General features: G+C 33.8%; 1 protein-coding gene across 1 annotated transcript in view; it reads right to left on the bottom strand.

Annotated features, from left to right (window-relative positions):
* Nucleotides 1-3,030: 3,030 nt before the first annotated feature.
* The window catches only part of LOC149794835 (solute carrier organic anion transporter family member 2A1-like), a 76,565-nt gene continuing 63,834 nt past the window's right edge, over nt 3,031-15,761 (bottom strand). Inside the window, exons 10-13 of the mRNA XM_089964493.1 lie at nt 9,937-10,091; nt 6,185-6,249; nt 3,909-4,174; nt 3,031-3,485 (exon numbers count right to left, since the gene is read on the bottom strand). Coding sequence (XP_089820619.1) covers nt 3,432-3,485; nt 3,909-4,174; nt 6,185-6,249; nt 9,937-10,091 — 540 coding nt within the window. The 3' untranslated portion in view covers nt 3,031-3,431. The remainder of the gene's footprint in view (nt 3,486-3,908; nt 4,175-6,184; nt 6,250-9,936; nt 10,092-15,761) is intronic.

Consider the following 15,761-nt stretch of genomic DNA (forward strand, 5'->3'; position numbering starts at 1 on the left):
TTCATTCAGTATGTAAAGGTAGTCCTGACTGTACTTTCATTCATTATGTAAAGGTAGTTTTGACTGTACTTTCATTCAATTTGTAAAGGTAGTCCTGATTGTACTTTCATTCATTATGTACAGATAGTCCTGATTGCACTTTCACTCATTACGTATAGGTAGTCTTGACTGTACTTACATTCATTATGTAAATGTAGTCCTGATTGTACTTTCATTCATTATGTACAGGTAGTCCTGATTGTACTTTTATTCATTTCGTAAAGGTAGTCTTGTCTGTACTTTCATTCATTATTTAATGCTAGTCTTGATTGTACTTTCATTCATTATGTAAAGGTAGTCATGATCGTACTTTCATTCAATATGTAAATGTAGTCCTGATTGTACTTATATTCATTATGTAAAGGTAGTTTTGACTGTACTTTCATTCATTATGTAAATGTAGTCCTGATTGTACTTTCATTCATTATGTACAGGTAGTCCTGATTGTACTTTCATTCATTATGTAAAGGTAGTCTTGACTGTACTTTTATTCATTATGTAAAGGTAGTCATGACTGTACTTTTATTCATTATGTAAAGGTAGTCATGATTGTACTTTCATTCATTATGTAAATGTAGTCCTGATTGTACTTTCATTCATTATGTAAAGGTAGTCTTGACTGTACTTTCATTCATTATGTAAAGGTAGTCATGATTGTACTTTCATCCATTATGTAAAGGTAGTCTTGACTGTACTTTAATTCATTATGTAAAGGTAGTCTTGACTGTACTTTCACTCATTATGTAAACGTAGTCCTGATTGTACTTTCATTCATTATGTAAAGGTAGTCTTGTCTGTACTTTCATTCATTATGTAAAGGTAGTCTTGACTGTACTTTTATTCATTATGTAAAGGTAGTCTTGACTGTACTTTTATTCATTATGTAAAGGTAGTCATGATTGTGCTTTCATTCATTATGTAAAGGTAGTCTTGACTGTACTTTTATTCATTATGTAAAGGTAGTCTTGACTGTACTTTAATTCATTATGTAAAGGTAGTCTTGACTGTACTTTCACTCATTATGTAAATGTAGTCCTGATTGTACTTTCATTCATTATGTAAAGGTAGTCTTGTCTGTACTTTCATTCATTATGTAAAGGTAGTCTTGACTGTACTTTTATTCATTATGTAAAGGTAGTCATGATTGTACTTTCATTCATTATGTAAAGGTAGTCTTGACTGTACTTTTATTCATTATGTAAAGGTAGTCTTGACTGTACTTTTATTCATTATGTAAAGGTAGTCTTGACTGTACTTTTATTCGTTATGTAAAGGTAGTCATGACTGTACTTTCATTCATTATGTAAATGTAGTCCTGATTGTACTTTCATTCAATATGTAAAGGTAGTCTTGACTGTACTTTCATTCATTATGTAAATGTAGTCCTGATTGTACTTTCATTCATTATGTAAAGGTAGTCTTGTCTGTACTTTTATTCATTATGTAAAGGTAGTCATGATTGTACTTTCATTCATTATGTAAAGGTAGTCTTGACTGTACTTTTATTCATTATGTAAAGGTAGTCTTGATTGTACTTTTATTCATTATGTAAAGGTAGTCATGATTGTCCTTTCATTCATTATGTAAAGGTAGTCTTGACTGTACTTTTATTCATTATGTAAAGGTAGTCTTGACTGTACTTTTATTCATTATGTAAAGGTAGTCTTGACTGTACTTTCATTCATTATGTAAAGGTAGTCTTGACTGTACTTTTATTCATTATGTAAAGGTAGTCATGATTGTACTTTCATTCATTATGTAAAGGTAGTCTTGACTGTACTTTTATTCATTATGTAAAGGTAGTCATGATTGTACTTTCATTCATTATGTAAAGGTAGTCATGATTGTACTTTCATTCATTATGTAAAGGTAGTCTTGACTGTACTTTTATTCATTATGTAAAGGTAGTCTTGACTGTACTTTTATTCAATATGTAAAGGTAGTCTTGACTGTACTTTTATTCATTATGTAAAGGTAGTCATGACTGTACTTTCATTCATTATGTAAATGAAGTCCTGATTGTACTTTCATTCATTATGTAAAGGTAGTCTTGACTGTACTTTCATTCATTATGTAAAGGTAGTCTTGACTGTACTTTTATTCATTATGTAAAGGTAGTCTTGACTGTACTTGTATTCAATATGTAAAGGTAGTCATGACTGTACTTTCATTCATTATGTAAATGAAGTCCTGATTGTACTTTCATTCATTATGTAAAGGTAGTCTTGACTGTACTTTTATTCATTATGTACAGGTAGTCTTGATTGTACTTTCATTCATTATGTAAAGGTAGTCATGATCGTATTTTCATTCAATATGTAAATGTAGTCCTGATTGTACTTATATTCATAATGTGAAGGTAGTTTTGACTGTACTTTCATTCATTATGTAAATGTAGTCCTGATTGTACTTTCATTCATTATGTACAGGTAGTCCTGATTGTACTTTCGTTCATTATGTAAAGGTAGTCTTGACTGTACTTTTATTCATTATGTAAAGGTAGTCATGATTGTACTTTCATTCATTATGTAAAGGTAGTCTTGACTGTGCTTTTATTCATTATGTAAAGGTAGTCTTGACTGTACTTTTATTCATTATGTAAAGGTAGTCATGATTGTGCTTTCATTCATTATGTAAAGGTAGTCTTGACTGTACTTTTATTCATTATGTAAAGGTAGTCTTGACTGTACTTTTATTCATTATGTAAAGGTAGTCTTGATTGTATTTTCATTCATTATTTAATGTTAGTCTTGATTGTACTTTCATTCATTATGTAAAGGTAGTCATGATCGTATTTTCATTCAATATGTAAATGTAGTCCTGATTGTACTTATATTCATAATGTAAAGGTAATGTTGATTGTTCTTTCATTCATTGGTATGCTGATTGTGCTCTATCCGATAGTTACCTGATAGGTGTTATGTTTCGCTGATGCGCAAATGAATAAATCAGTGTCATATATTGTATATCAAGGGCATGGACAAGGTTAACTGTACATTTAAAGGTTTACTCGAAATTAAGGTAATATAAAAAACATGGATGCCACGTCTAGCTTCACATCGTGAACAATAAACTAGCAAAACACAACGCATAGTATCTGCCTTTCTGCTTCCTTGGGAAAAGTTTAATTAACTGGGATTAAATTTCGACAATTTATTAATAAAAATCAATCCTTTTTTGATTAAGTAATCTGTTTTCAAATTGAGTTGTAGATTATATGTAGGTTTCTTTAAATTGTTGTCGTCCAGTAGTACTTGAGAATGCTATACTAATTCAAATTATTCCATGTTTGCGTGCACCCAAGATGAAGTCAAGATAAAATTCCACGCACTTGAAGATCAAAGAGAAACAGCATTTTTTTTCTCTCTTAAGGTCATGCGCACCACCAATATTTATCTAGCACTTTTGTTGACAGTTTCCGCGTCCTCTTGTAGCTTTACCTTTTCCTAGAATAAAAATTGAGGAAAATCGTTAAAGTAATTATCGAGAAAAACACTTGAAGAAGAAAACATTTAGTTTTAAACGAACATGAAGGAAAATGACATTATAAGACGATGTTGTTGTTGTTGCTGTTGTTTTTGGTACAGTTTCAGCACAAGATATGCTATACATGGCGGCTAGTATAAATGGTGGAGGAAGAACCCGGGAAAAGCCAAGAAAGAACCAACGACCCGGCAGAAGCTATTGGCAAGCTTTCTCACATAACCCACAGTGGCAGTTATACGACGAAAGATGGTACCTTACGTTATATAGTTACATTCATAGGCAGAGGTGGTGGTAACAAGATTGTCCGTTTTTATTAAAGCGCATGTATGTATGTATGTCTGTATGTATGTATGTATGTATGTATGTATAGGCAAATCAAATACCTCTTCATTAATGTTGATCTTTATAACATTGGCATGGTCTGCGTCTTCTTCATACTTCCATGCCGTCAAGTCCTTGACAAGCCATAGGACAACCAGCAAAATCGTGATGGCGATAGTGCGCGTGATACTTCCGAAGGTGAACATGGAGTTACGGAAATAGACGATGTCATTTAGCAAACAGGACTGTTGCTCTCCACAGATGTATTTCCAAACAATGCAGCTCCTATCAATAATCGCGCCCAGTATGACGGGCCCGGGCATCCATCCTAAAGTGAAATGAATATAATAGTACAATTGGTACAACTATTTCACTAGCCCGGGCATCTATCCTAAAGTAAAATTAACATAATGGTACAATTGATACAGTTTTTTCACTGAAATACAGCAAAAACAATCTAATCTTTCAAAATAAGATAGAAGTTTTATGTTAAATTCTAGCAATGAATCATTACTCAACATAGGTTGAATAGTATAATTGATGAATGTGATGAAACTAAATTGTGTGACTAAATTTGACAGTTTTGATAATGTCTACATATTGCTCAAGCAAATAATGAAATTAATATATATTTTAATAATAGGACTTTTAACAGCAATGTGTTTTGTACATCATATTTATGTTATTGAACAGCAAGAAATGATGCCCGTGCTTCAGCTGTATAGTTATTACGTACTAATGAAACCGAGACTGGCAAAAGACAAAGTTCTTTGCATTTGCGACTGGCACATTGGCGAGAATATTAACATACCTCTGGCATGTTTTCATGTACTGTTGCCGAAATTTAATTTTATGTGGTATTAGGCAAATAACGCAATTTCTTGAAAAGACAGCTGATGGAAATGGATGATATCATGTATTAAAATATAGATAAGAATTTGACAGTAGTAATATCGCAAGTGAAATAAAGGAATCATAACATAATAATTCTAAAACGACTACGGGCTAGTTTGTTTTCAATTTACCTCTGAAGTCCAGGAAGTGAAAATAATCAAGTAGAGTTAGCAGCTGTTTGATAGGCGAAGACAGGAAGTAAACATGAGCATACTAATATATAAACTAAATTACACCCATCAATTATAAACCAAAATAAATGAAGTAACATTTTTGTTTTACAATATATTACACATAAAATGTTTATTTTAAATAGCAGGATAGCTAGTGAGGTAAATCTGGGAAATTATTTTTCTTTAAACATCAAACACTGTGTAAGTACGAAACTGTAGAAAAGAATCCAATGAGACTCGGCGAAATGCTTCCTATGGAAGGATTAGTGTACTGAGTATTTTTTGAGCATATGCTTAGTTAATGATTATTATATTTTGCTTTATAATCTAGTTAGGCACGGCTCCGACAGTTTCAAATACAATGAAATGTATATTACATGGGATTCTTAAACTTGCGTGTGTGAAGTGAGTTATGGCACGCTGAAGATTTGCTAACATCTCTAAGTTTTTCTATGATAATTACGCATGAGTAATAGTGTGAATAATAAATACAACATGCCTGACAATGCATCAGTTATTGAATTTATTATCTCATTAATGACTTGGAAAACTAAGATTGGTGGGACAATGCTAATAATATTTGTGTAGTCTGCGAAAAAAACAATGATGATAGATCTCATCCATATGGTACTGTACATATAATGATGACATATCTCATCTATATGGTACTTTAAACATAATGACGACAGATCTCATCCATACGGTACTGTAAATCTAATGACAGATCTCATCCACATGGTACTGCAAATATAATGGCGACAGATCTCATATATGGTACTGTGTATATATATATATATATATATATATATATATATATATATATATATATATATATATATATATATATATATATTGATGGCATCTCTTCCACATTGTATTGCAATGGAGTGGTGGGTTGCGCCATCTACTCAGACAGCCCCTGCAACTTTCTGAACTGGCCGACATTTATTACAACTGGAAAATCGTTGACAGATCTTCGTACAGATAATCAAATCTCAGAATGGGTTTATTCTTATTATGAATACGATCTCTGATAGGGGTTGTAATACATTGGAAATCTTCCGATTAAAGGTTTAAGAAATCTGTTTACAAGCTGGAATATCTGTTTTTGAAGAAAAAAAATGGAAAGCCGTTTACCCACCCCGCCCCTCAAAATCACACTGGTATTAGCTCATATTACGTGTACTGCAGTTGTAAACTGACGGTTTAAGAGACCAATATGAAGTTTTGAGTTATGTACTAAAAGCAAACAAATCATGAAAATGTCTTACCAAGAGTTGACATAGCAAATCCAGACAGTGCAACGGATACAGAACGATCTGCTGCTTTTACGCATCTACACGAGAAAAATAAAAATATAAAATCCTATGAAAAAAGTGTAAACATTAGATACGGTGATCTCAATGCACAAACATCGTGCATCGACTTTGTTTTTACTCCCGTGTGAATTTTTTTTTCTCAAATCTGATAATAGTACCAAGTCTCAGAATTTAGTGCACCATTTCACGTTCAATCATTAAGTGCTCTTTAATTATGACCACAAAGCACAAAATCTTATCAATAAGAGAATTGCAAACTGACATTGGTGACATGGAGGCCTTCAAACGTGAATTTTTTAAAAATAATTTGCAACAAATCATTCCCGATATTTCATACGTTGATTATTATTGAATATTTCAAGTTGTAATAGTAGTTCCAGACTGGCCGTGCGATGCGGAACGTTTATGTCTGTGATACGGAATCTCATATTGAACATCTGTATCGAACACCAGTCCAACCATATACGATTAAATGGGCATGTAGTAAAAACCATTGTATAAAGTTCATGCTTACTTTTAGCATTCGTAAATATTCAAAGCATGGTTAAATTGAATTTTCAATTTTTGTTATACTAACAATATTGTAATATGCCAAAGGGATTTCTTTACCAATCGAATTCAACCCTGGGGTGAATCCTGCACGAAGTCACTTGTTTTTCCCTTATTTCCAATGACTTCTTGACAATAAGCGTCGTCTACTGAAAATTCCGACGCGCCCAGACTAAATAGTTTGCTTCTAATCAATGCATGATCACAAATATTACAATCACATATTTACATCACAACTACATAACTGCATGCCAACCTCACAACTGCACGGTTTCTCCTAATTACATTTCCGTAACGTAGCGCCAGTATTTCACGCCGTGAAAATATGAAACTCAAACACCACAGTCAAATCATGACTTTAAGCCTCATTTCGCTTGTAGCTCGTTGCCATATTTACCACCATAGCAACTATAAAGGTAGTCTTCAGATAATAGAACAGCCCTTCATAATTATTCAACTGTACAGTTTACCAGTCCATTTCACAAATACTTCACATGGAGACACACAATGAATCCACACAATTAGATGTTAATAGAGACTGCTTGGCTAAAGGTTCACGTATGTGGCTCTGACCTGAACTCACTACGACACTAGACCATACCATCATGAAATTACATCAACACTGCTATCGTTGACCTTTGCTTTTAGTGATTGGCTAATTACTCGGGCTGAGGAACATTTTTCCAACACCGACTTCCCATAATCAAACAAGTCATCACGAACATCTAATAAATCCTTAAAGGGATATATATGAATGTCTGAATTAGGTCAGCCTCGTTTTGTGAGCTTCCCTTAATTGTTTGTCTGAATCAGGCCAACTTCTTTTTGTGAGCTTTCCTTAATTGCATATCTGAATTAGATCAGCCTCTTTTCGTGAGCTTCCTTTAATTGTATGTCTGAATTAGATTAGCCTCTTTTCCTGAGCTTCCCTTAATTGGATGTCTGATTCAGATCAGCCTCTTTTTTTGATCTTCCCTTAAGAAAATATTTTAGTGACAGCTACTTTTTATCTATCAATTCAACCATACACAGCATTCTTTTCAATGGAAATCTGTTCTCTATATCAATATTTATTGTATAACATTTGTAATTTTATTCAAGACTCTAAATTGTAGTGATTATCTATCTCTGGAATTGGTGTACGTGGTTACAGTTCATTTTAATATGTTAAGAACGAAAAATTGCATAGGACGTATACATAGATGCTTACGTGCATGTTTATAGTTCCTAATAATACTATTAGCTGCAAACTTGATGACACGTTTCGGGATTTTCCCCAGTTGACAGTTCGCTCAGGTGGCATCTAAGAAGAATTAATTCAATTCCTATTCGATGAGTTGTATCATATGAATAGGTATTTTGAAATATTATATTAAGTAGTAAGATCTGTCACGTGGAGTATATTGCTAAATATACTTGTAATAGACAACTGAAGGTGTAAATAAGGAGAGAGTTTTTTCAATCAGATTCATTCCTATTGAGGATTCATTCTTATTTCTAATGTTTTTGTTCTTGTTGAAACATCAAATCTGCAGACCTGTTTTATGTTTTATTTATATATTATTTGAGAGTTAAAACATTCACTGGAAATAGAAAGCGCTTATTTGACTAGAATATTTTTTGGGAACTATTGTGAATTATTTAATGGAGTTCTTGGACAACGCAATTTTGATACGTCAGGACTAGTGGCGGACCAAGATACTTTCGGATCTGAAATGTATACGGACGTATGTATTATTTTGGACTTTAATATAACTTTTCTGGATTATTTTGGATATAGTTCATAATACTATCAGTTTCTCTTTCATTTTCAGCTTGTAACATTGATAATTAAATTGTTTAAGTTTTAAAAACTTGTTGGATTTGCTTCTTTCTGCTGCATAGTTACAGAGTCGTAACTATAATATCATTCCTTTAATACCCATGCTCTGAGAAAAATATGCGGCCACATTAACAAAAACAATTTTTGAAAATATTTTGTTATATGTCCTTAAACTAGCAATGAGGCCTAGAGTTCTGTTCCCATGAAACCAGCGATGATGAGGTTGAAAACACACAGAAGGGGTATGTTTCCTATAACTCCTTTTCTGAAAAGCCAGTTTCAATGTGCAACAGGAAGAAAAAAGGAGACCATTTTATCAAGTCCTCTTGGGATTTCTGAGCCATAAGATATGGTCCTTTAGCGGAATTATTATTTGCAACGATGGTATGCAACTGTCAACATTTAGCATGATGTTAAGTGTATAATGCATTCAAGACATACATAATGCATTCACAAGATCCATAATACATTAAACATATCCATGATGCATTCAAGATATCCATAAAGTATTCAATATATCCATGCACAGTGTTTATGTTTGGTCCTGATTTTGGACCAGGTCCATTTCATCCAGATAGGCGGTGAACCAGGTCTATTACACTAAAATAGTAGGTAAACCAGGTCAATGACACCTAAATACAGATGAACCAGGTCTATTACACTACAACAGCAAGTGCTGACTTTAGCTCCACAACGGTTCAAATCATTTGACTATATTATTCGCACGGCATGGCCATTCGTAGGATAACTAATGTGAGGACACACAAATGTGAACAAAAGACGCGCTGTTTATTTTATTTCATTAGCGTATGTAAACTGTGAACGTACTATAAGAAACAAGGAATTCTTCACGTCGAAAAGCAGATAAATAGCATGTTCAAAGGCTTAATCCTTTTAGAAATAGCAATAGAATGTATTCACTCATATTTAGATATTTTTTGAACGTATTATAACGAATCGCTTACAACTGTGCATGCTATTGGAATAATTATCCTAATTTTTCCATATGAATTATAAGGTGATTAAATAGTGCTTTGTAACTTACGCCAGTGGTCTCTTGCTTAACATGTATTGAAGACTTGTGACCATTTCGAAGGTTAAAACCGGAAACACCAACAATAACAAAAACGGAATAAAACAAAACCTTAGAATATGGAAGGAAACCACTTATACTTGAACTTGATGAAATCAGAGATCGATCGCGGGTAACAGACGTGGCAAATGATCGCGTTACTCTGAGTTTAAGAGGTCTCAATAATATAAAAACATATTTGAGCAGCAAGAGACAGCAGGTTGAGTATGCGGGGTACCTAGAATGTCAAGTTAATTTTACCGGATTTTAGCTATGAAGGTGGGAATTATCTGCAAGGCCAAAACAATGGAACCAACGAAGTTCGTGGCAGCCCAAGGATAAAGCATTGTGCAGGACTGGTCGCAAAGGCCGGCTGTAGCAGTGCCCATTTCGATGCAGGAACAGTTGGAAAATGACTAGAAAAAAGGATAAAATATTTTACTAATGAAACGTTTGTATATAAATATGACCGGAAAATATGAGAAGAAATAGCTGGCCAATAAGCCGTTTGTATATAAATATGTCTGGAAAAAATTAGATGAAATGGTTGACTAATAAGCCGTTTCAGTTTATATAGGTCTGGGAAATTGGAATAGCTGATTTATAACCATTTGAACATGTCAACAAAGGACAGTTAATGTAGCATTCATATACATTTGTTATCAGCGTCAAGGATCTTCCAGAAACTTGTTGCCGTGTATGTGGTGCAGTTATATCGACAAAATGTCATTAATTTCTATGGCGATAACTCACTGATTTACGGATCAGTAATCACTAGGAAAAGTCTATCAGTTGTAAACTTCTTCAAGTCCCAAAGCAGGTTCATAGCAAAGAAATATACAGGTCAAGACAAATAACCATTAGGCAGTCTTTCTTTGTTTATTTGTGATGGGGCGTAATATTTACAAGCAAAACTAAGCATGGATTGTAGTTTACGTTTTTACTTTGTTAATTTATTGGTTATCTGTACGTTTGGTTCGCCAATGCGTGCATCTCACAAAGTGATCCGTTGGTTCTGAAAGTACAACGGTTAGATTACAATTTATTTCCTTATTGGGCCAATTGGTTTGTATCATAAATGTAATTACTCTTTGTAAACGTGTACTCTAGAGATCTATTGCATCCCATTGGATTCTTATTTGCAGTATGGCCGTATCATATACATATTGTATGCGTCAGGAGAAAAGGTACATACGAACATAAGACGCAAAATCGAGATAACCCGACGTTTCGATAAAGCGGAATCACGAATTTATATTTTGTGGCTCTATCGCAATATTGTGTGTTCTGATTGGCCCCGTGAATGATGCCTACTTTGGTAATATGTAACGATTTATGCGAAAGAAATTATTGTTTACTCATTTAAGAATTTAAGATCAGTCTAGTTTGCAATTTATGTTACAATTGTTGTTTCGAAGCTTGCAAAGAATACTGCTACAGCACTGATATATCCTAGTCATGGGTTAAAATTTACCGTTCGTTTTCTATTTTTCCCAGCTATAGCTAAAACTATCATTAGTTAAGATGGACACATACTCTATTCAGCTTTTGACTCACGTATTAATCCGAACCTAAAAGCATTAAAAGTTCGTTTTGCGAAATCGCAAAATTCTGTATTTTCAAGTCACCACAGTGGTTATCAAAACCTCATCAAATAATATTTGCCCTTCGCGATTTGAAGAAGTCATCAACAAATCCTTCCCTTTTTAGAGAAAATTCAGTGAATTAGGATTATTCTATTGTACGGATATGTTCTATAAACAGATGGTTCGAAATATGTAGACACAGCTGGAACTGTCATTGCAGAATCGTAATGCACCATCTCTAGCCTGTTACAGTATATAGCATAACGTTTACTACAGAAATTACAGTCTTTATATACGAGTATTATTACTAATTATCAACACGTATGTAAATAACTTTTTATATATCCTACTTAATTTGCGATTTTAAAAAAAGCCAAGTTCCGCATAGAATTTATAACATAAAATGTTTTTTAAATTTACTACCATGAATAAAATTACGAGAATTAAATAAAATCATACACCAGCAGTTACAAATAATAAAGATATACATAACACATCCCTCATAAAGAAAAGAAAGATTTATGCAATAAACTTTGTTTTTCTTTAGTAGTAAAATAGACAATGACAACAATTTCCAAGGAAGATGTATAATAGATCTTCAAAATCTGTGCAAAACAAAGGAATATGAAACTCGTATACATATAATATTTCGGTTGTAAGTCATCATTCAAATCGTCATTGTCTGGGTATTAAATGATTTACAGAGTTATCTCGATCAACATGTTCCTTTAATATATTGATATGGTAGAGAAGATTCCCTTGCCTCCTTTCAGTAGTATTAATGATATAATTTAAATCATTACTTTCTTTCTTACCTGTATAGGGACCATGATACCTAGCCTAAAGAGGACACTGAGGTATGGGCAAAGTTAGAACTTTATCGTCTGACTGAAAGGTTATTTTCTTTGTAGTTTTTTATACCTCAGTTTAATTGGTTTTTGGATAGACTGAATATTATTTGTTGCCATTTCACAAGCTCTCGATAATTTGCATATAAACTCTGAGACAAGTAAATTGATATTTGATTCTTCTGTTAAAAGTCGTTTCTGTTTCAACAACTTCAATGGTCCACGAACAATGTGCCCGAAAACTAGTTATAAAGGGCTAAATCCAATGGACTCTTAAACCGACTCCCTAACAGTAAATAAGAGTAAGTGAACATTTTGGTATCAATGCAATAAGACCATATCACATTCTTTAAAGTCTGATGAAATCTTTCCAATGCCTCTTGGCTTTCAGGGTGATACGCAGATGATCTGAATTACTGTTGAATACCTAATTCATACATAACTTGTTGGAAGATTCCTGACATGAAATTAGAACCTTGACCAGACTGGTCGATCTTAGGAAGGCCAAAATGTGTAAAGAACTTAATTAGGGCTTTGACTATAGTTTTAGTCTTAATGTTCCGTACAGGAATTGCATCTGGAAACCTTGTTGACGCACACATAATGGTCAACAAGTATTGCTTGCCTGACTTGTTCTTGGGTAAAGGACCTACGCAATCTACTATTCTACTAAATGGTTCGTCAAAATGCAGGATTTGGTCGTAAAATCGCTTTAAGTATATTTTGGTTAGGTTTTCTTACCTTTTGAAAAGTGTGACAAGATCTGCAATAGTTAGAAACATCGCCCTTTAGTTTAGACCAATAAAGATGATGCTGATCTTCTGGTAGGTTCTATTTACTCCCATATTTACGCCTGTGGAGTTTTATGAGCTAAACATAGATTTCCTGTCGATATGACTTAGGTACCACACTTTGATAGCTAATGGATCACTCGTTAGCAGCAGGTACCTCGGGTGGTCTCCATTCTCTCATAAGGACCTCATTAAAAAAAATAGAAAGTTGGTACATCTGCAGAATCTGTTTTGCTAATAACCATCTGAAACGGGATCTTTTCTCTGTTAGACGACAAGTGAATGCCGTTTGTCGCTCTGATTAGACATTAGAGAATGAGTTGTTAAAAGAGGATCGCAATGATCAACACGTTTTGATTGATCATTAACAGAAGCAAAAGTGACCTCATTTAAAGTCTGACCAATACATGTGTCAATCAAAGGAAACGTTCCCTGACCAACTTCATTCTCAAGAACTCTTTTCGCCATAGCTCTAGCAACTACATAAGCTGGGTATAAATAAGGGATTTAATTTTCAATAGGATCAATCCTTTGATCCAAACAAGTTTGTCAGTCACAAGTGGATTAACCACAACCTTATCTCCAGCTAAGTCACTGCTTAGCAATACATGAACATTTTCGATTGGTAAAGAAAACAAAGCGCCAACAGTCACTGGCCATGAAACTAAGTCTGATGCTAAATTAACGTTATGGACGGGAATGTAATAAAATGGTACTCTGCTCTCTGAAAAAGAACACTTTCAGAAGAAGAAGACTTCTCAGACAAAGGCAAAGTACTTAACAATAAAACACGCCGAGAAGCTCCTGTGTCCATTCATATTTTAATAGGGATAGGATTGGTCGAATCACCAATAAGTGATACAGAGCCATTCGACATGAATGGTTCATAATCCACCATAATAAAATTAGACTGAAACTGGGGTTTATTCGACTCCACAAATGTATTGTTTCCAATACATTTCCATGACCATGATATATGAGAAACAAGAGCATTTAGAACTGCTCTGGCTTTGATCTGTTTCTTACATTTTAACTTAAAGCAATCAGAAATAACGTGCACAATTGTCTTGTAATAAGTGCACGTAGGAAGAGATAAAGATGTGTAATCAGTCTTATCAGTCGTTGAATACCGATTAGTTGTACCAGATTTAAATTTTATAAGCACTTGATTGAGACTGATTTGGTTTTTTATGAAACATTTGCAGAGAAGAAGACTTAATGACAAAGGAAACTTTGTGAGACAAGGAATACTAGTCAGCTGTACGAGCAACGTTTGCTAAAGTATCTATCTCGTGTTCATCTAAGTAAATTTTGACGTCATTATGGACGCAGTTCTTGAACTCTTCGACTTCTATGAGTTGTCTAAGTTTGTCATAATCTTTATCAATCCTTTACGATGCACACCACCGATCGAATAGTTGTTTTTTTTTCCCTAGCAAACTCGAAATGGGATTGGCTATTTTCTTTTTAACAATTCCGAAGCTTCTGTTGATATGCCTCAGGTACCAACTCATAAGCCTTCAAGATACATTCCTTGATCCAATCATATGCAGTACTTGCTTCTACTGATAGTGAATTATATACATCTCTAACTTTGTCAATAAGTACGCTCTGTGATAATAAAGTCCAAATCTTAATTTCCATTTTGAATTCTCTGCTATTTTTTCAAAAAGAGAAAAATACTGGTCTACATCTTTTTCTTTAGTCACCTTTTCCAGAACGGATGATTGCAAATACTCATTTACATGAAATAACGAATAAATCAGCATGGTCGTCATGTCAAAATATGTGTAATGAAAACTTCACAACAAACATCAAGCCGACTGTAATGGCAACCATCATAAGGAACAAACCACAGAGATCAAGTTGTATTGTGCCGATCGCGTTTTTGTTGCATCTATTTAACTCGAGCATTATCTCCTCCATAGCCAACCTTGACCAGAATGCATAATATGCCAATGTCCACTGTCAGTGGAACACATTTTCGTCGAGTGTTTGATTTCACCATTGTGAGGCAAAAGTTGTTGTTCTTGAGGGTCGCATCCATTATAAGTGGTGGAAGAAGAAAACAGAAAAACGCAAATAATAACCACCCACCCGGGGGTAGCCACTGGCCAGCTTTCTCACATCATTGGCGGAGCCCGAGACTGGAACCCATGCGGACAGAGGTGAGATGGCAGTGATCGAAAAAGGCTAGCGCTTTAGACCACTCAGCCACCCGTGAGCCCTGAGACGGAAGTATTTGATCGTTAACTGCATGAAGAAACTATATGCTTATGTGGCCTTTTGCTTGTTGTTGTTATGTACTTAATGTCATTTTCAGCACATGATAGGCTGTACATAGCGACGAGTGTATATGATTGAGGAAAACACCGGAAAACCACTAAGAAGAATTAACGAATCTCGGGAAGCTACTGACAAACTTTCCCACGTTTAAACATTTGGAATAGATGAACATTATATAAAGAGTTTAATTTTTTTATAATCAGTACCTTTTTCTTTTCTTATATACAATATACAGAATTTTAATATGTTTACATTTTATATTTTATCTTGTTCTTCAAGTTTACATTATTTTAAAGGGTTTGTGTTTGTTATTTTAGTGTCATTGATTTTGTTTTAAGCACCTGAATCAACCCATTTTGCTGCAAAGTCTAATTTTTTAATAAGTTTGTTATGTGTTTCAGTTTTTAGATTTGTATTTGAAAATGTATTTACCTTTTATGCTTAAATATTTTAAACGTAATAATTAAAGAGATTGGTAAATACTGTTTTCAAAAAGTTAATGTCTTAAACGTAAAAGCATAAGTAAACAAATTAAACAAACTCCCACCACCATCAATAACTGGATATGCGCGAAT

The sequence above is a fragment of the Sinohyriopsis cumingii genome, chromosome 7 (assembly GCF_028554795.1).
Source record: "Sinohyriopsis cumingii isolate HCF-2022 chromosome 7, ASM2855479v2, whole genome shotgun sequence".
Lineage (NCBI taxonomy): Eukaryota > Metazoa > Mollusca > Bivalvia > Unionida > Unionidae > Sinohyriopsis > Sinohyriopsis cumingii.